The sequence below is a fragment of the Agelaius phoeniceus genome, chromosome 20 (assembly GCF_051311805.1).
Source record: "Agelaius phoeniceus isolate bAgePho1 chromosome 20, bAgePho1.hap1, whole genome shotgun sequence".
Taxonomy (NCBI): domain Eukaryota; kingdom Metazoa; phylum Chordata; class Aves; order Passeriformes; family Icteridae; genus Agelaius; species Agelaius phoeniceus.
In genome coordinates, this window is record NC_135284.1 from 4898779 (window position 1) to 4916822 (window position 18044).

The 18044-nt window shown below is 56.4% G+C and overlaps 1 protein-coding gene and 2 long non-coding RNA genes across 4 annotated transcripts; 2 read left to right on the forward strand and 1 right to left on the reverse strand.

Annotated features, from left to right (window-relative positions):
• Positions 1 to 446: 446 nt before the first annotated feature.
• Positions 447 to 2680, forward strand: LOC129129374 (uncharacterized). The gene is made up of 2 exons (XR_008535427.2): positions 447 to 613; positions 2298 to 2680. It is a non-coding gene; the product is annotated as an uncharacterized LOC129129374 (long non-coding RNA).
• Positions 2681 to 4898: 2218 nt separating this feature from the next.
• On the reverse strand, positions 4899 to 11334 carry LOC129129400 (apoptosis-inducing factor 3-like). The gene is made up of 18 exons (XM_054647243.2): positions 11273 to 11334; positions 11097 to 11206; positions 10901 to 11010; positions 10471 to 10515; positions 10301 to 10382; positions 10050 to 10162; positions 9304 to 9390; positions 9046 to 9137; positions 8738 to 8868; positions 8086 to 8201; positions 7625 to 7696; positions 7217 to 7280; positions 6747 to 6823; positions 6549 to 6666; positions 6041 to 6139; positions 5602 to 5677; positions 5066 to 5170; positions 4899 to 4941 (listed from the first exon to the last, which is right to left on the reverse strand). Exons 1-18 carry the CDS (start codon positions 11332 to 11334, stop codon positions 4899 to 4901), a joined length of 1602 nt encoding a protein of 533 aa, XP_054503218.2.
• On the forward strand, positions 8021 to 16747 carry LOC143695548 (uncharacterized). 2 transcript variants are annotated; one of them, XR_013184886.1, is made up of 3 exons: positions 8021 to 10462; positions 12489 to 13298; positions 14610 to 16747. It is a non-coding gene; the product is annotated as an uncharacterized LOC143695548 (long non-coding RNA). The 2 variants fall into 2 exon arrangements; XR_013184885.1 differs by having other exon boundaries at positions 12489 to 13274.
• The last annotated feature ends 1297 nt before the right edge of the window (positions 16748 to 18044 follow it).

Sequence of the window (18044 nt, forward strand, 5' to 3'; positions counted from 1 at the left end):
GCCCCGGCACAGGGAGGCACCGCCCGAGGGCGGGCGGGGGTGGCCGGGCCGTGCCCGCGGCAGCGCCACGCCCCGCCCGAGGCCCGCGGAAGGGTCGAGCCCCTTCGGAGCCGCCCTGCCCCCGCCGCCCCTTCACCCGCTTGAAAATGCCAACTCACAGCACGCGGGGCACGCCGGGAGCGCCGCTCCGCACTACAACTCCCGGCGTGCCCCGCAGCAGGGTGGCCCCATCCGTTCCCAAGGCAACCGCCGCCCGGCCGGGAGGGAGCCGAGCTCTCCCCCGGGGGGTGGGCGGGGCAGAGCGCTGGCTTCACCTTTCTATTGGCTGAGCGGCGGGTCGCGCCGGGCCGCCATTGGCGGGAGCGGGTGGCAATCGCGGCGCGGGGGCGGGCGCGACGCGCGGCGGCGGTACCGGCCGGCGATTGGCCCGGGGGCGTGGCCAGGGGGCGTGGCCGGGGGCGGCTGCGTCATGACTCCGCCAGCTGATCCGGGACGGAGCCGGCGCGCGGCGGGGGGAGGCGGCGGTACCGGCACCGGGCACGGCCCGGGCGGCACCGGCGGGGCGGCGGCGCTGGTGGCGCTGGGCCAAGTCGGCCCCGGCCGAGCCGCGCAGGTGGGTCCGCCGGTACCGCGCTGGGTCGGGCGGTTCGGGTGGCGGCGCCCTCGGTGCTCCGGGGTTTGAGGGGGCCCCGCCGTGCCCCGTTAGGGAAGGTCACCTTTCCCCGGGGCTCCGCGGACGGGGGGGGTGCGGCGCGGGGCGTCCTTCGCCGGGCCCCGCGGCGCCGCCTGGGCCGGGCGGCCTCGCCCCCGGTGTCGGTGGGGCGGGCAGGGGGGGCTGGGGCCGGGCCCGTGCGCGGCTCCCGCGCCGGAGGGTCCCGGTGGGGCGGGCGGGGCTGCGGCCGGGGCCTCCCCGCGACGGGCGGTGGCCGCCCCGGGGGTGACCTTCACTCCGGGACCGGACTGGGCAGACTTTGACCCGCGGCCGCTCCCCGCCGTGGGCACGGAGCGGAGCATCCCGGGCGGCGGAGGGCCGGGAGGGCGGCGGGGTGTCCCGGAGGGAGCGGCTTTGCCGTGGAGCGCCGTGGGGGGAGCTGCCTCCGTTAGGGGGGAGGGGGGAGTTGGTTTTACCGAGAGGAGAGGCACTGGGGGAGGGGGGGTGACCCGGTTATACCGGGAGAGGGGCACCGGCTGGGGGCACAGCGTTCTTTACTACCGGGGGGAGCTCCCACCGGGGCCCTTCCCGGAGCCGCTGGGGTCCGTCGGTGCTGAGAAGGGCTGGGTGGGAGCCCCGTTACCGACAGGGCCCCCCCTCGTCGGTCCCCGGTGCCGGCGGGGCCCCCGGTGCCGGCGGGGCCGGTGGCTTCAGCGGCGGGTGCTGATTCACGGGCCGGCGGGGGTGGAGCAGGGCCGGGACCAGCTCGCTGGAATCCGGACCAGATGTACCCGGCACGCCAGGAATGCTCGGCATCCCCGCCGGGCCCCGCCGCCGCCGCCGCTGCGCCCCGGCCACCGGCCCCGCACCGAACGCCCCGCGGCACCCACCGGGCTCCGGCCGCCCCCGCCGCCCGCCCCGGCCCGCGGCCAGCCGGGCTCCGCAGTGCCCTCGGGGTGACGCCGGCGGGAGGATGCTGCGGGGGCCCCCCGGGGGTTTCCCGTTGCCATCTGTCCCCCACCGTGCCCGGTTTCCCGGGAGGTTCCCAAAACTCCATCCCTGGCAGCCAAAGCTCTGGGCCCTGCAGAAAAGGGATTTTTCCGGGGTCACGGGGGAAGCAGTGAGGTCCAACACCAGCCCTGGGGTTGGCGTCCTTGCCTTCCAACAAAACGGCTCAGAAAGGGGCTGAGCTGCCCGAAATTGCCCCGTTCCCCCGCCGTAGCTCGGCAGCAGCTGCCTTACCGAGTGTCTGCCCCGTCAGGAAGCAGCTGGCTCCCGTCCAGGTGGGACCCTGCCAGCAGTGATGGATGCCCGAGGTGAGCCCTGGGAACACCGTCACCCCCACCTGCAGTGGCCTCCCTGCCCGAGGAGCTGCCCTTATCTCTCTTATTTTCCAGCAGAAATGGCCTTGGCTTTCCCTGCCTGTTCCTCGTGGTTTAGGGCTGGCTGCAGGTGCTGGAGCTCAGGCTTTGGGAGAGGGGAGGGATGGGGAGAGCTGAGCTCGGAGCTGCCTCTGGGTTTCCTTGGATGGGGGGAGGACAGAGGAATAGATCAGCGTGATGGGGAGGGAGGGGAGCTGCTGTGGGTGACAGCTCAGCTGGGCACAGTTCAACCCTGGCTCTGAAATGGTGTGTTCCCTTCCCAGGTGCTGCCGTGCCACCCTGCTCCTGGCTAACCAGCACCAGTTCTTCAGTGGCAAGCTTTATGTCCTTCTCCAGTAGCTAAAGCTGCCAGTTGAAGAACTGTTGAATGTAGCCACTCTCTTCTCGTCACTGGGACCTTGGATGCCAGCCAGAGCCGTGCCCTGAGCCACCAGGATGAGCCACTCTGCAGAGCCCTGTGCCTTGGAGGGCTTGAGGATGAGTGTGACCAGGATGATGAAGAAAGTCTCCTCGCAGCCTCCAGCCAGAGCCTTGGCTGGAGGATTCTGTGCCAGCAGGGTTGCCAAAATGTGTCCCCCCACCCCTCAGTGGGGTGGCACTGAGCTGGGAGGAGACTGAGAGAAGCATTAAACATTATTTTGCTCAACTGTTCAGTTTTAGGAAATTTGTTGCCTGTGGGTTGCCTGGACCAGGTGGGGGCACGGCACCAGAGCTGTGTCCCCAGTGATGCCACCCTGGGGTCTGCAGTGGAGGGGTCGATCCTTTGGGCTTGTCCTGAGCCAGAGGCTGAGCCCAGGAGAGGGATGAGCCCTGCAGCATGGCAGGCAGGGGGATGGAGCCCAGGAGGGGGCTGGCTGCACACCCACGCTGCCCTGAGCGGGTGGGACCGGGCCAGGGTGACTCAGGGCGAGTCACACAGAGTCACACATGGTCACACACAGCTCTGGATGCTGCTCCCAGAGCCTCTGGCCTGGGGGGACACGCAGCAGTGCCAGGGCTCTGGGTATTCTGGAGCTAGCAGCACTCAGAGGGGCTGTGGTGAACTTTGTTGGGTTCTTCCGTGGTCCAGGCTCTGGTTTGCTGGTGAACAGAAGCTCCAGCCTGGCCTGGAGGGAATTTGGAAGCTGCTCTCCAGGGCTGGAGGAGCCCCTGCCTTGCACTGAGTGAGAGGGGAGCTCCATGAGGGCTCCAGGGTTTCCCAGAGCACTGCCAGGACCAGCAGCTCCCTTGGTGACTGGGAGCAGAGGAGTGTCCAGGCCCTGCTGCTCAGAGCCTGCCAGCAGGAGCACAGCTCATCCCAGCTCCGAGGGCGGGCAGGGAGGAACAGCCCTGTGCTGAAATGTCTGCACAATCTCAACTTAATCTGCCTGCCCAAGGCAGGGCTGCTCCCAAACTTTGGCACCCAGCAAAGCACGGAAAGTGGCCTGGCGTCCATTAAGTGGTAGAAGTAGAATAAATCTGTTGTCCTGGGCTCTTTCCTTCTTCCATAAAGCTGCTGTGCTCGGTGTGTTCCTGCTGATGGCTACAAGGAGCTGAGTTTCTTTGGGGTGGTTGTCACCCAGAGGGGGTGGGACTGCTGAGCACCCCTGGATCAGCTCCTCCAGCTCGAGGCAGAGCCCGTCTCTTCCACCACAGCTGCCCTGCTGCAAGCCCATGCAGAACAGCTGGCACCTGCTCAGTGCCCAACACATCCTGGACTGCATGGAGGGGCAGAAAGCGATGGTGGGGGGGTGCCTGAGGGCAGGGAGGAGCAGCTCCTGGGCCGTGCTCCCCCTCCTCTGATGTGTATGAGCTGTGTGCTCCGTGTGCCTCACAAATCCACGCCTTCCCTGGCATGAAGGAACAACCTGTGCTGCTGAAACCCAGCTCTTTCCTGGGTAAAACATGGCTCTTTCCTGGGTAAAATGTGGCTCTTTCAGAGCAGAGAGTTGTCCTGAGCAGAAGCACCAAACCTGTGAGGTCAGGAAATGTAAAACATTGTATTTAAGTGCCAGAGGACAGGTTTGGGTGTCCAACACAAAACCAGCAGAGCAGGATCTCACCTGCTGAGCAGAGGGCTCAGGCTCTGGCTGTCCTGCACTCAGACCAGAGGGGGTTTGGGCTGTCAGTGAGTGTCCTGTGGGAACTTGTCCAGCTCCTGGGTCTTACTCACCAGTCACATGGGGCTGTGCAGGAGGAAGGGTAAGTGCAAGGCTTCCTGTAGAAAGCACAGCCTCGCTGTGCAAAACCCCAGTAACTCTTTCCTCTAGCGTCTGGCCACCTCCTCCAGGCATCCAGCAGGCAGGGACACAGCAGGAAGGGCTGGCTCTGGGATTTCTCTGCCAGAATGCCACCCGTGTGCCATTCCAGACAGCAGTGACCCTGCCAGCAGGTGCTGCTGGCTCTGAGGTTGGGTGGCATCCCTGCGTCCTTAGGGGCAGGGCATTCTGTGCAAGTTCCTGCTCAGAGCCCACCTCGTTCCCTGCTGGGAGAGGAGCAGCTTGTCTCGCTCACAGCTCCCCTCGCTGGGAAAATGTGTTTTTGCAGAGGAGAAGGTCAGCGTGACCGGTGTGCTAAATGAGAGCTCCCTGCCGGCAGGGAAGGAGCAGGAGGAGCTGCTGTGTCTCTGGCTGGTGCATCTGTGCTTGTGGGGTGGCTGCTGGCAGCTCAGAGCCTCAGCTGAGCCCCAAGGCCACGGGCACCCTCCTCTTACCCAGCACAGAGCATCAGCTCTGCTGAGCTTTGCCCAGCACAAGTGGACAGCCAAGGGCTGTCTGCAAACACGGAATGCAGGTGCTGGGTACAGCTTTGCTGATGGTTTTATTGCTCCAGGGTGGGAGGGTGTGGAGCTGTTGGCACTGGGTTGTGAGTGCCACGCACCAAACTTAGCTTTGTGCCAGCGAGGGGACGCTGCCAATGTCACAGGCCCTGAAAACAAGAGGTGGGATGGGGATTTGCAGTGCCTCCTTTTGGTTTTGTGTCTCTCAGTGGGCTCTGCTGACGTGGGGGACAGCACAGAGCCACGCACCAGCTGGCTCAGGGTGCCACTTACTCTGCTTCTTCTTTGGAGATTTGTTTCCCCAAGTACAGCACTTCTGCAATCAGGGACACCATGGGGTCGCAGTTCAGGCTGGCAGCTGCAGTCACATGGCCATCCCTGGCATGGAAAGAGGAAGAGCGTGGATCTCCTCAGTGCACACAGCCCAGCACAGCAGCGGCACCCCCGTGGCACAATGGCCAGGCAGCAGCTGTGTCCCAGAGGGCTCAGGGCAGGGTGGCTGCTGCTGCAGGATGCACAGGCACCCGTGGCACATTGCCTGGCACTGCTGGGCACCGAGCCTGGCAGCAGTGGGGCACAGGCAGAGAGGTGTCCCAGGCTCTCTGCCCAGCTGGTGCCATCGTTTGAGTTCATTCTCTTCTCCTTCACTCTGCCTTGCTTTGGTTTTTCTCTGGTTCAGCATCCAGCAGCTGCCTTTAGTGCCCAGGGGGGATGTGGGGCCCCTGTGGGATCCCTGCAGCTGTAAGAGAGAGGGCTCTTTCCAGGGCATGCCTGTTTCCAGGGCATGGGCTGGCCATGGATTCACTCACCTGATGTAAAAGATCAGGAATTTCTGCTGCTCCAGGCTGCCCTTCACCACAGTGTCCGTGTATCCCTTCCCACAGCCTGGGGGAGAAAGCCTGCTCAGGAGCCCTGGCACAGCAGATTGCACCCAAACCACCTCAGAAACAGCGTGGTGGGGACAGAGGGGACAGTGGCCGGGGCTGGGACAGGGCTGGGGAGCAGAGATGAGGGCCCTGGACAAGCAGAACTGACTTTGATCCTCTCCTTGGTCTGGAGAGAGAAGTTCTTCCTCTGTGACCTCTAACCCGCTGTAGATCAGCAAGGAACAAGAGCTCTGGGTGAACTCCAGGCCCAGGGCTCAAACTCACCATGGCAGCCACTCCAGAGCTTGAACTGCTCCAGGTGACCTCTGCACCCAGCCCCAGACCCAGCTGGGGGAAGGAATTCCTCTGTGCCCCTCCCTACCTGCATAGCGGATGCTTTTCCCAAGCAAGGTGCTCCAGAAGTAAGGAACAGTGTGCAGCTCCTCCCCTCTGCCCAGCATGTTCAGGGCAGCACAGCGACCTGGGAGGAACCAACACGCTCAATATTTCTCTTAAAAAACTGCTCCCTGTGTCCCCTGCTGTCCCTTCTCTGTGCCATTCCCATCCCTGAGGGAGCTGGAAGGTGACGAGTCCTGTGGGGGGACAGAATGTAAGAGAATAGTGCAGGGGGATAGAGTGTAAGAGAATAGCCTCACCCTGAGGAATTGCAGCTGTACCAATCACCAAAGATTAGGAACAGGCCTGCCCTTAACAGGCCACAGCTGTGTCCCATGAGGATGAGTGCTATAAAAGAGAGGGTGAGCTGGCTGAGGAGAGAGATGGAGTTTGTTGGCTGTGCTGTGAAGAAGGAGTTAGTGCTGTGAGTGCCTGTGAGAAGTCACCAAGAAAGTATGGGAATTTTGCAATAAGATGACAACAACGTCCCTCACCATGGGCCTCAGCCACTTGCTGGTGGTGGATGCTGGCCCTGTCCCCACCCAGCAGTGCCACTGGGAAGGTCACCACGTCCCCCGCAGCGAAGACCTTGGGGATGTTGGTTTGCATGTGCTAATTGGGCAAAAGGCAATTAGTGCAGTGATGGGAGGGGAGGGATGGGGTGCGAGCTGGGGTGCTCAGCTGGCACTCACCAGATTCACCAGGATGGCACCTTTGGCATCTCTGGCAATGGAGGTGCCCTTCAGGAAGGCTGAGCTGGGGGTTGAGCCTGTGGGGAGAGGAGCAGGGATGAGATGCAGAGAAGTTCTGCAGGGACAAGGAGGAAATTTGGCCTCCCAGTTCCTGTTCCTGCTTGGAGCAGTGAGCTGTGCTTGGGCTGGTGCTGAGCCAGTGCAGGGGCAGCAAAGCCAGGCCCAGGACACAGCAGGGACCTGTGGGGCTCAGCAGGAGTGTGGCAGCTCCTCTCCTGCTGCCAAGCGTGTGCTCAGGGGCTGCTGACCCCTCCAGGTGCTTGGGGCCAAGAGGAAGGGCAGGGTGACAGCGGAGTGGGAAAGAGAACAGCAGGGGATGGTGTCCTGGCAATGAGCTGTGATGCCCTGGGCTTGCTGGGTGTTCTCCCCATTCCCAAATCTGCCTCCCTGACCCAGCTGGGGTCTCCTACCTATTCCCACCACTACCACATCTGCAGGGAGCTTCTCTCCGTTGGCAAGGACAGCCTCTGTGACCTGGGGAAGAAGGAAAGGTCATTAATAAAGAGTTAAAACCTCTGTCCTAATTCCCACAGCCTCCCTGCTGCTTTGCTCTTTGCTGTCTTCTTTTCTTCCCCAGGTTTGGATCACCTTGTCCAGCTAATGTGTGTTGCTGGGAATGTAAAAGAAAATCATGCTGTTGTCCCTGGGATAGGAACATTTTACTGGTGCCCTCTGAGCCCAGAGCTGTACTCAGTGAAAAGGAAGGGAGGGTCTAGACATGGGAGAGGAAAGCCTGATGTAGGCACTGGGTTATCTCTCAACTTGGGCTTTTTTTCCCCTAAAATTAGCAGTGCAGGGATCACAAAAGCACGACTGACCTTTCCATCCTTTCCTTTCAGCTCACACAGCTCTGTTTTCATGTGGAACTTCACCCCTTTATTTTGCAGCATCTGAAAAGGACTGGTTTGAGTATTCATTAGGAAATTCCAGGCTATAAAAACAGCTGTACCCAGCCAAAAGCCAGGCAGGCAGCTCTGCTGCTGCTGCTCCAGGCTGCAGGGAGATTCCATTTGTGTCCCTGGCTGCTGCAGGGACACAAAGCCTGGCTTTTCTCTGCAGTCCTGGCGTGTGAGGTGGGTTTGGGGTGAGGAATTGACGTGGGGAAGGGGAAGATTGGGAGCAGCCCTGTGTGCAGAGCTGGTGGGTGAGGACAGAGGCTGGGCATGCAGAGTTGTGACTCAGCACAGGGGCGAGGTTTCCTGGGCTGATGTGGATCCTGGGGCTGCTTGGCTCTCTCGTGTGTTCTCCACGCCAGAAATCAGCCCCAGGTTCTGCTCACCTTCATGGTAACACCTCCAACCTGAGGACCCAGGGCGTGCTGGAAAGGGAACTCCTCTCTCTCCACCACTGAGATGGTTCCAGCCTTGTCTGAGAGGAAGGCAGCCACCTCCATTCCTGCAGGGAAGAGGCATGCCCAAGGTAAGCCTGCTGCAAGCATCAACCTGCACCCCTGGAAACCTTCTCCCCCTCCAGAGAGCAAATCTGATGTGCTGCCAGTGCTGAACTGCTTTGCTGTGCGTTTCTGGGCTGAGGTATTCAGCTCCCCCCTTTCTTTGTTCTCCTGGATATTGGGAGATGCACAGAATAGCTCCTGGTTTTGTCCAAAAAAACCTCCCTTTCTGTGCCTTAGCCCCCTGCTTTCCCAATGCTTCTGGGGAATCCAGCTCCTCTGGAGGACAGTGACCGTTGCATAAGGCACATTTCCCTCTGTCCATGTGTAGCAATTGTTTATAGCTCTCAAAGTTTCTGGCTATCAGAGGAAAGAATGAGTGTGTGCTGTGTAACTCACACCCCCAGCAGCTCCAGGGAGGATCCCAGCCGGCTAGAAAAGGAACATCCCTTCCCTGAGGGCCTCCAGTTAATGGGCAGGCACAACAGAGGGGGGTTTGGAGGCCCTCACTGAGGGTTTGACACCCACTCCAGCCTGGTACCTATGAATGAAGCTCCCACAACCACCAGATTCTTCCCCGTTGCCAGCTCCAAGATCTTGCTGGACTCTTCTGGGGTTTGGAGCGTGCAGATGTTCTGCAGGTCTGCACCTGGGACTTTGAGGAAACCAGAGCTGGAAGAGAGAGAACCCAGACGCATTCCATGGCGTGAATTAAACAAAGAATGAGAAGGGAGCAGAAACCCACAAACACCCCTGTGTCATTCCATTCTGCCCTCCCACCTCATTCCCTACCTCCACCTCTGCGTCCCAGTGCTGTCCTGCCTAAAATCCAGCACTTTGTGCACTCACTGGCTGCCTGTTGCAATGAGCAGCTGGTGGTACTTCTGAGAGGAGCCATCCATGAAATGAACCTTCTGCTTCTGGAAATCCACAGACACTGCCTGCAGGAGCGAGGGGGCGCAGATCACACAGGTTCCCCTGTCCTGCCTGTGTTTCTGGGCACTCAGGTGAGATGAGGGGTGCTGGGGTCCTCTCTCCCACTTCCCACAGCTCCGTCCATGGATGTTTCACCCTCCCCATGAGGACTGAGCCCAGCTGCTCTGGTACCTCTTTCTCTGTCCAGAGCTCTATGCCCCGAGCCTCAAGGAATTCAGGCTTCCTCAGGTAGATATCCTCAGCTTTCAAGTTCATTTCCTGGAAACACAACAAAAGTATGAAATGAAGCATTTCTTAGAGGCAGCGATTCTCCTGAAGTGTTCCTTGTGGAGTCAGTTTGGAAAAGAAGTGAATTTTACATTAGTGAATCACAGCTCCTCACACTGCCCCATGCCCATCACCTTGTGACCTCAGAAAAAACATCAAACTTTAAGGGAAGAGCTCAACAAAAGGAAATAAAAGCATCAGCTCATGTTGACTCTGCTCAGAGATTTTCTGGGAGGAAAAAGAAGTTTTCCTGGAAATAACACCCTTATTTGTAGGGGGATAGAATATAAGAAAATAAAGACAGTGTAGAAAGCAATCTCACCCCTAAGGAGCTGCAGCTGGGCCAATTATCAAAGATTAGGAGCAGGCCACAGCTGTGACCAGTGAGAAGAAGATGCTATAAAAGAGTGGGGTGGGTGCTTGGGAAGGGAACTGGAGTCAGTGGCTGCTTTGTGAAGAAGAAAGAGTGAGTGCTCTGAGGAGCTGCCCAACACCAGGAAGGTGAAAAACTTTTGTGGTAGGAGACAATGGTATGGAACCCCTGCAACAAGATGACAACACCTATTCCTTTTGGATGCCTCAGCGCTCCTGCCTTGCTCCCTGAGCATGGCCTGTGCCCAGGCACAGCGCTGTCCCTGTCACACACAGACCTTACTCAGCTTGGACTTGTCATAGGGAACGTGCTTCTCCTTGGTGGCCATGATGATCCTGCCCGTGAACCCCTCCTGACGAAGAGTCTCTGCACACACCAGGGCAGCCACACCTACAGGAGAGGCTCATTCAGCCCTCTGACACCTCACTGAGGAGGAGGAGGAGGAGGAGCAGGCTGGTCCTCCCTGGAGAGGAGAGTGGCAGCTGCCAGCGTGTGTGGAGGGGGCAGAGCTCAGATCCCTTCACTGACCTCCCCCCAGCAGCAGCATCGTGTTCTTGTTGAGGAGGCACCTCCTGCTTGTGTCCTTCACCCTCTGGCTGCTTTCCAGGTCCTTAAAAAAAAAAAAAAAAGGAAAATGCTCAAGTCACACACAGCCCAAGGCACTGCCTGTGCTCAGTGACTGCAGGTAAGGTCAGTACCTTCTTTTTTGCTGTAATGAACACCTTTCCATCTTCCACCGTTACCTAAAGGAGAGGTTTGTTAAGTGCTGCATCCGTGCGGTTGTGGTAGGAGCTCTCCTGGGAGATCCTGTCCAGTGTGCCATCTGCCTCTGGTCTTGGATGTCACATGATGATGCTGAGGAGCTCATGAGCTTTTCTCCTCATCCTAAGAGCACTGAGGAAGAGCTGTAAATCCTCTTTTTCCTTCCAAAAGCACTTGTGCTGGCTCTGAGGACTACTGGGATCTGCGGCATCACCTTTGACTGAAAGGAGCTTTAGGGCAGGGAGTCACCTAATCCCCAAATCATCCCTGGTGTGGAAGCTCTGAGTGACAGAGCTGTGCTCAGGGCAGGGGGCTTGGGAAAGAGAATGAATGTGAGACCACCCAGCTGGGAGGCCAAGAAGTCACCTTAAAGCAGGGGATACAGTCCAGAGCAGGGTATTCCTCAATGTCCCCAGTCCTGATGTCAAAGCAGGCCCCATGCCAGGGGCAGCGCAGCCTCTCCCCTCTCAAAACACCTGCAAGAGACCCCCCCTAAGCTGAGCAGTGAGAACCAACCTCCCCAGGGTGGTTTTTTTTCCCCCCTGCCCCAAGCTGGGGTTACCTTTGCTCAGCGGGGCACCGTAGTGGGGACATTTGCTGCCTAGAGCTCGGAATTCCCTCCTGTTCCTCACCAGCAGCACTGGGTACCCGGCCACCATCACCTCCAGGAGCCTGGGGGAGAGGTGCAGAGGTGGGCACAGAACCCCCCAGATCCCCACCACGCCCCCAGGCACTCACTGTCCATCCCCAACGTCGTCCTCCCTGCAGACCTCTTCAGTGATGGTGTCACTGCTGTCCATGCTGCTCGCTGGCAGGTGAGGGTCCCAAATTTCTGATGAAGCACCAAAATTACCTTCAAACACCCCTTTTTTAACTCTCTTGGCGTGTCCAAACCCAGCACCCATTCCCCAGTCCTTTTCTCCTCTGAATTAACCCATTTCTCATTTCCAGCCCCATTAAACTCAGCTGCAGCGCAGGGTGAGTGAGCAGATGTGGTAATGGCTCTTGTAAACAAATATAATTATTTATGGGGAGCTGCTGCTGCCACAGCCCATGTCTTCCTCAAATTGGGTCTAAAGAGATGCTTCAGCCTCTCCAAAGCCTCTCCAACATTTGTGCAGAGATGTTACTCATGGTAATTGCCCTGAAAGTACTAATCCCCTCCCAAAATGCCTTCTGGGCCAGAAAACAGCCAACCCCCTTGGTCCTTAGTGCTCTCCCTGCCTTAGCAGTCATTGAGAGGTTGATTAGGAATCTCCCTTTCTGTTTTGGAGGGGAAAAAAGCAAGAAATTGAGCAGGGGAAGAGGCATTCAAGGCAGGTTTCAGTGCAGGGTGGTGACTTGCTCCTGAAAACCCCCCCTGCACCGCTCCCCTCACCCCAGGTTTTTTGGGAGAAGCATCTCTGTGTACTCACCTGGTCCTGCCAGGGGAGTTCAGGCACCTGTCCCCCAGGTCAGAGAGCCACCACTGCTGCTGCCTGTGACTTTCTCCTGCGAGGTGACACCCTGGTGTCTCACACAGCTGCCAGCCCACGGCTGGTGATGCTCTCCCCACCTTGCACAACGCTCCCATCCATCAGGAGATGCAGCTCCTGGAAGAGGCTGCCTGCCAGGCAGTGTTATCTGATTTCTGCAACTGGCCTGGGCCTAATTAAAGGTATTTTGCTGGGGTTTAGAGTTGCAAAAGAATTGAGGGCACCAAGGAATTATGGCACAGGTGTGGTGTAAAATGGGGTGCGTCACGGGCAGCGTGACCAGAAACTCAAGGGGGTTCAGTGATATCCCAGGGTCCCTTCCCACTGCCCCTTTTCCTGGTGGAAAGCACTCCAGCTACAACACAAGGTATTTTTGCAGCACTTTGGAATGATACTGCTACTTTTTAGGTATTTTAACAACACTTCAAATTCTTTAATTTGATTTTTTTTTGTCGTTTTTTTTCTCTGTGGATTTTAAGGAACATGAAGTTTCCGGCAGCTCTGCACGTGCCTTGCATCCCAGCTCTGCTCCTGGTTCAGCCACTGATGTCCAGGCACACGATCCCATCATCCCCTGGCCCATGGAGGATGCCTTGGAGCGGGGTGCTGCTTGCTGGGCTATTTTTACAACAAAGTGGGAGCTGCAAAAAACTGGGAGTAACACCTACACTGTTTGTGTCTCCTCTTGTTCTTATCTCTATTTCACAGTCAGTATGTTTCACAACTTAAAATATGCCTCAAAAAATTAAGGCGGGGGGAAAAGTTACCACAACAGCATGCTTCCATCATCTCCCTTGCAGAACAGGAGATCTGTAGCAGGGGGGATAAAAATCCTCTGGTGGGTATCACCTGGAGAAGAAAGCATGTGCAGGATGCTGGGTAAGTGCAAGATGGATTATTTGGGAAGCAGTTAAATTCACGGGACCCTCCAAGCCATGAGCAGGGTACCAGGACGCCGCCGTGTCCGGGCAATCCCAGCCCACGGGCTCTGCACACCCACGACGGCCACAGGAATGAGGGATTTTCTCACAGCACCAATGAGCAGCTTCTGGGCTCTGCCCTCCTGGCCAGAAGCCTGAATGTGAAGCAATTTGGCTGCCAAATGTCCGTATTTAAACTCTGTGTAATTATTCCCCAGGAGCGCGTTCCCACGTGGAGGAGCAGCAGCCTTCGCCGGGCGTTCTCTGACTCAGCAGAAATGGCTGGAAAAACGTTTGCTCGCGGATGGAAATCTGCAGAGAGCAGGCAAAGGGGCAGGCACAGAGGTGTGCAGCTTTGGGATGAGGCAGGTGAAGCTTGATCCTGTGCAGGGATGTTTGCACTGCAAGGCTGAGCAGCAGATTTGGCTGCTGGATGCTGCTGGATGCAGGCGAGCACCCGGGAAAGGATTTTGGAAAAGGGCAAAGGAAAGGGCAAAACAAAATGTTTGACAGAGGCAAAGATGATAGAATGGATCTTAGAAAGGTGATAGACAGAGGATACAAAGCGGAAAAGGGCTTTGGATGTCAGGGGGAAGCTGGGGGCTGGCTGCAGGGATGTTAGTGTGTGTCAGGAATACACAACGTGCCCTCGAGGGATTGGGATGGGATTGGAGGCAGATTTTCAGGAAGATGCTCTGTAAACATCTTCTGGCCCTTTTTAGGTAAACCAGAGGTGGTTACCCAGAGGGTTTTAGACCTTTTCTTGTAGCACAAGTCAGGATTAAACATAGGAAGGAAGAGAGGAAAAGGAAGTGGTGCCCTCAACCACAAAGAGAGCCCAGGTGGGCACCAAACATCTCTGGGCAGATCTGCCACCCACGTTGGTACTGACTCACACAAGCTGCTGAGCTGACCTTGGGTTTTCTTAGACACCTTCCCTTCTGCTGTGTCTCCGCAGTGCTGCTGGCCCTCCAGAAAACCCAAGTTTAGAGGCGAGGATTTAAGGGGTGTAACTTTCCTGCCTTCAAGTTCCCACCACCATCAGCTGGAGTAGCACATTTTTTCATGCCATGGCTGTGTGGGTTCATCTTTTTCCCAGCTCACACAGCTCAGGGCCCTTCCCTGCTCTGCCAGAGCCACTGATTTTAACAAGCAGCACCCACGGAGTCAAACTGCTCAGCTGCGGGAAGAGGAAGTGAGGTGAAACCTGCAGCAGAGCTGGAGTGATTAATGGGGCACTGCTCTCAGAACAGCTTGGTTTGTGATATTAATAACGAGAGAATTCAGGAGGGAACCTAACCTGTTCCAAGCTGTGGAGCCAGCAGCAGCAGGATGTGCAGGGGGGAAACTCCTGTGCTGGTATTTGTAAAATAGGAGGAATTGAGTGGGCTCAGAGGGTGTGTGTGGGGGGTTGGGATGTGCTTCCACCTTGGAGGATTCATTCTTAACCTGCCTGAAATGCAAAAAAAAACCCCATGTAGTGGTAAATGCATCATGATGTAATCATGAAGCACATACATATTCATCAAAAATTACTTAAGCTTGAGACTGGTGAATTAAACAAGGGAAAAAATGTTTATCCCACAAGGGGAAAAGACAGAAAAGGAAATATTTAGTGGGAATGAATTTCCTTACGGAGTAAGAAAAATTAAATGTGATGTTTCACATTTTCTTCCTAAGCATTCATGTCTGGTGATGGTGAGAGATGGGACACAGGCCTGGCAGACACCTGGCACCACTTCACAGTGGGCACTGGGGAAGGAAAGGAGGAACCTGAAACCTTACAAATAACAGCACATCAACAGTTCAGAAAGTCAAAACACTTGGGGCACGACAGCTGCAGAAAGCAGAGGAGAGCTGCCCATGCTGCTGAGCTTGAAGGGGATTTGCCAGCCAATGGAATTCTGTTCATCCCAAGGCACACCTGTGCAGCTGGAGTGAGGAGGGAGCACATCCTCTGTGCCACTGGTCCAGCACAGCCCTGGAGGAGCAGCTGAGCCTGCAACATCCCTGAGGACACTTTGCTGTCAACACAGGTTTCTCCAACAAGTCCCTTGTGCCAAGTCCTGAGTTTAAAAAAAAATCCTTCCAGTGCTGAGAAAAAGGAAGGCCAGAAGAAGAGCATCCAGATCAAGCTGCCCTGGGGTCATTTATCAAAGCAGGCTCTGCCTGGGTGGTTTGGGAGCATTCCCACATGCCAGGCTGCAGCAGGCAGCTGCTGTGCCCAGTCTGCAGCCGGTGTCTGGCACCAGATCTGTGCTGGTTCTGGGAAGCTCCCGGGGGACATTCCAGGTATTCCAGGAATGCTCTCAGGAAGGAGGAGCAGCCTGGGCAGCAGAATACCTGCAGTGCTGGTCAAACCCTCAGGAGTGAGAGCTTGCAGACCTGGGCAGGGTTCCTGTGGGGCAAGCACAGGTGATTTCCTCTGCCAGAGGAGCTCAGGTCCTGAGGTCAGGGCTACAGCGCTGACTTTTGGCATTTCTTGCCCTAAACTCTGGAGCTGCTCGCCACACTCACAGAGACTGAAATCCCTTTCTCCCGTGTCCACAGCAAGTTCTACCTGGAGAATATCCAGCCTCCACCTCAGGAAGGTGTTCCTGGCTGGAAGGGGTGGCTGCTCCAGTTTGAATTGATTTCAGCTCTCTCTGCAATGCATGGGCGTGCTTTGCCGTGCAGAACCTGCATTTTGCACAGTAGAGCCTTTCAGAAGTGTGGAGTTCCAGACTTCCTGGATGGAGATGTGGATGTACAAAGCATTCCTACATCATCTGACCTCTTATGGCCCAAGCAGACAGAGTGGTGGCACAGTTTAGAGAGGGATGGAGACAACAGCTAATTAAAGTTTGGGAAGCCAAACTGCTTGATTTGTTTTGAGCTCTTGGACTCCTCAGATTACTTCAGGTGTGAGCCAGGTCTGGCATTAGGTGAGCAGATGGGTTTTATGACTCCCTGGATGCAGATTAAGGGAGGGAAACTTTGCAAAAACAGGAGCAGGACTTGTGCCTGGCTCCAGTGAGTCCTCTGCAGAATCTGGGAGCAGAGTGGGCTCCTGCTGAAGTAAGGGATGGTGGAAGGGCAAAATCAAACCCAAAACCCCACCCAGGAGTAGTTGGGGAGCATCTGGGGGGGGGGACAGAACTCAGCTGGCAGAATTCCTGTGGTGGATTATCACTAAACTTTTAGCTCAGTGCCAGCTTTTAATTGTGGAAAAATGGGTTGTATCTCTGCAGAGAAACTCCAGCCTGGGAAAGGGAGACAAAAACGATTGTCTAGCTATTGAATAAAATTCTGTACCCTCGATTTACACCCCGATCGCGGCTGGGAAGCCCCCATTATGGGATTATGGGATGGACCTGGGCACGTCCTGGCTGGTGTCTGCAAGGAGCCCCCTGCCCTGCTGGGAGCAGGCACCGGCACCGCCCGGCACCAGCCGGAGCTGCATCCCCGCAGAAAACGAGGGCGTTCGGGGACAGTCGGAAAACTTCTGGAAATGTGGGTGAAAAAGGCAGCGTCTCCAAATAAGGTGGGGATGAGGAATCCCATCGGAGCGGGCTCCCGGCTCTCCAGCGGGCGTGCAGGGACCTCTTGTGGCAGCCGAGCCCGAGAGTTCCCGTCCCCGCTCTTCCCTCCGGGTTCTTTTGGGGACAAGCCTGGCCCCCGAGCCTGTGGCGTGTGGTTGAATTTTTTGGCCGGATCTGGTGTCAGGGGACTTGTTTGTAACTGGGTTTGGAAGTCTGCAGCTCCAAAACCGCCCCCGGTTAATGCCATTGCTGCAGAGGAAGGAAAAGGCTGGAATTGGGGTTGTAAGAAACTACGGCTCGATGGGAAGTAAAATTAAATAAAATCTGGGCTAAAACGACCCAAAAAGTAGTTTATATGTGACTGTTGGTAGTGCTCTAGCAATGGGATCAAAGTCCTTGAACCAGAGGCTCAATTAATCACGGCTTAAATTCCTGCCATGCAGAAGTGAAAGGTAAAAGCTCTCCAGCCTCCAGAAACATTTTAACTATTCCTGTGCCCCAGCCCTGGATGCTCAACTTTAGGTTAAACACAAATGGAGGAGCTCCTGAGGAAACAGGGCTGGACCTGCAGGCGTTCCACAGTCTGGGATTTTCCCTGCAGGAAGGTGAAGGCAGGAGTTGTCACCAGGGAAAAGGGCAGGCGAGATTTTTTTTTTTTTTGAGGCTAAACCACCGCAGATGACTTCTCATTCGGAAACCGGCTCTGTGCAATTTTATACTCAATTAATTGTTAAATGATTTTTCTCCTCAGTGCCCTGAGCAGCCCAGCACGTCTCCAAGGCATGTCTCTCTTTCCTCAGCACATCTTATGCTGAACAAAAATGTCTTTGCATTTGGTCCTCTGAGTAACAGATTAGCCTGTGTGATCCTTCCACTCCTAATACACGAGATTATTTAAAATCCCCTGAGCACTCAGGGCTGCCTATTACTTCAGGCACTGTCTCCCTGCCACGTAACTGTTATGAAAGTACAGTGTCTTGCCCGGCTTTTAAGCAAATTTGTGCAGCATGAATAGATGCTTTTCTACCAGTTGGGACTATCATAGAAACACAGAATCGTTTCGGTTGGAAAAGAACCTCACCCATCTCCCAGTTTGATTTAATCACTCAGCCTCCCATCAGTGTGTGTTTGATGTTTTTGTGTCCATCACCCCAAAGCCAGGACAGCAACTAAGAGCTCAGGCTCCACACTCTTCTGTTTCAGCGAAGAGGAAGTGGAAGATTTCATCCAAAATTAATACCTCAAAGCAGAGGTGGAGTTTGACATTAATCGGTGTGTACACGGTGACTCAGCCCGGCGGCAGGAGGGGAAGCGAGGGCTGCGCGGCAGCTTCTGCTGGAGACATCAAAAAGCAACAAGGGAGCGATCAAATTACGGGAAGCTGGAAAAGCAGCGTAGTTGTAGGGTAGAACTAAAATTGTGGCTACGGGATTGTGAATTTCCACAACCTCCAGACAGCGGAGCTGGGGTGTCCCAGACATCGGGGAGCTTTTCTCGGGATCAGACATAGGACAGGGGGATGAGGGATAACAGTGCTGTGGGAAGAGCAGTTTCAGGCAAGGCAATCAGGTGTTTTTCCGTGCTGGATGTGCGA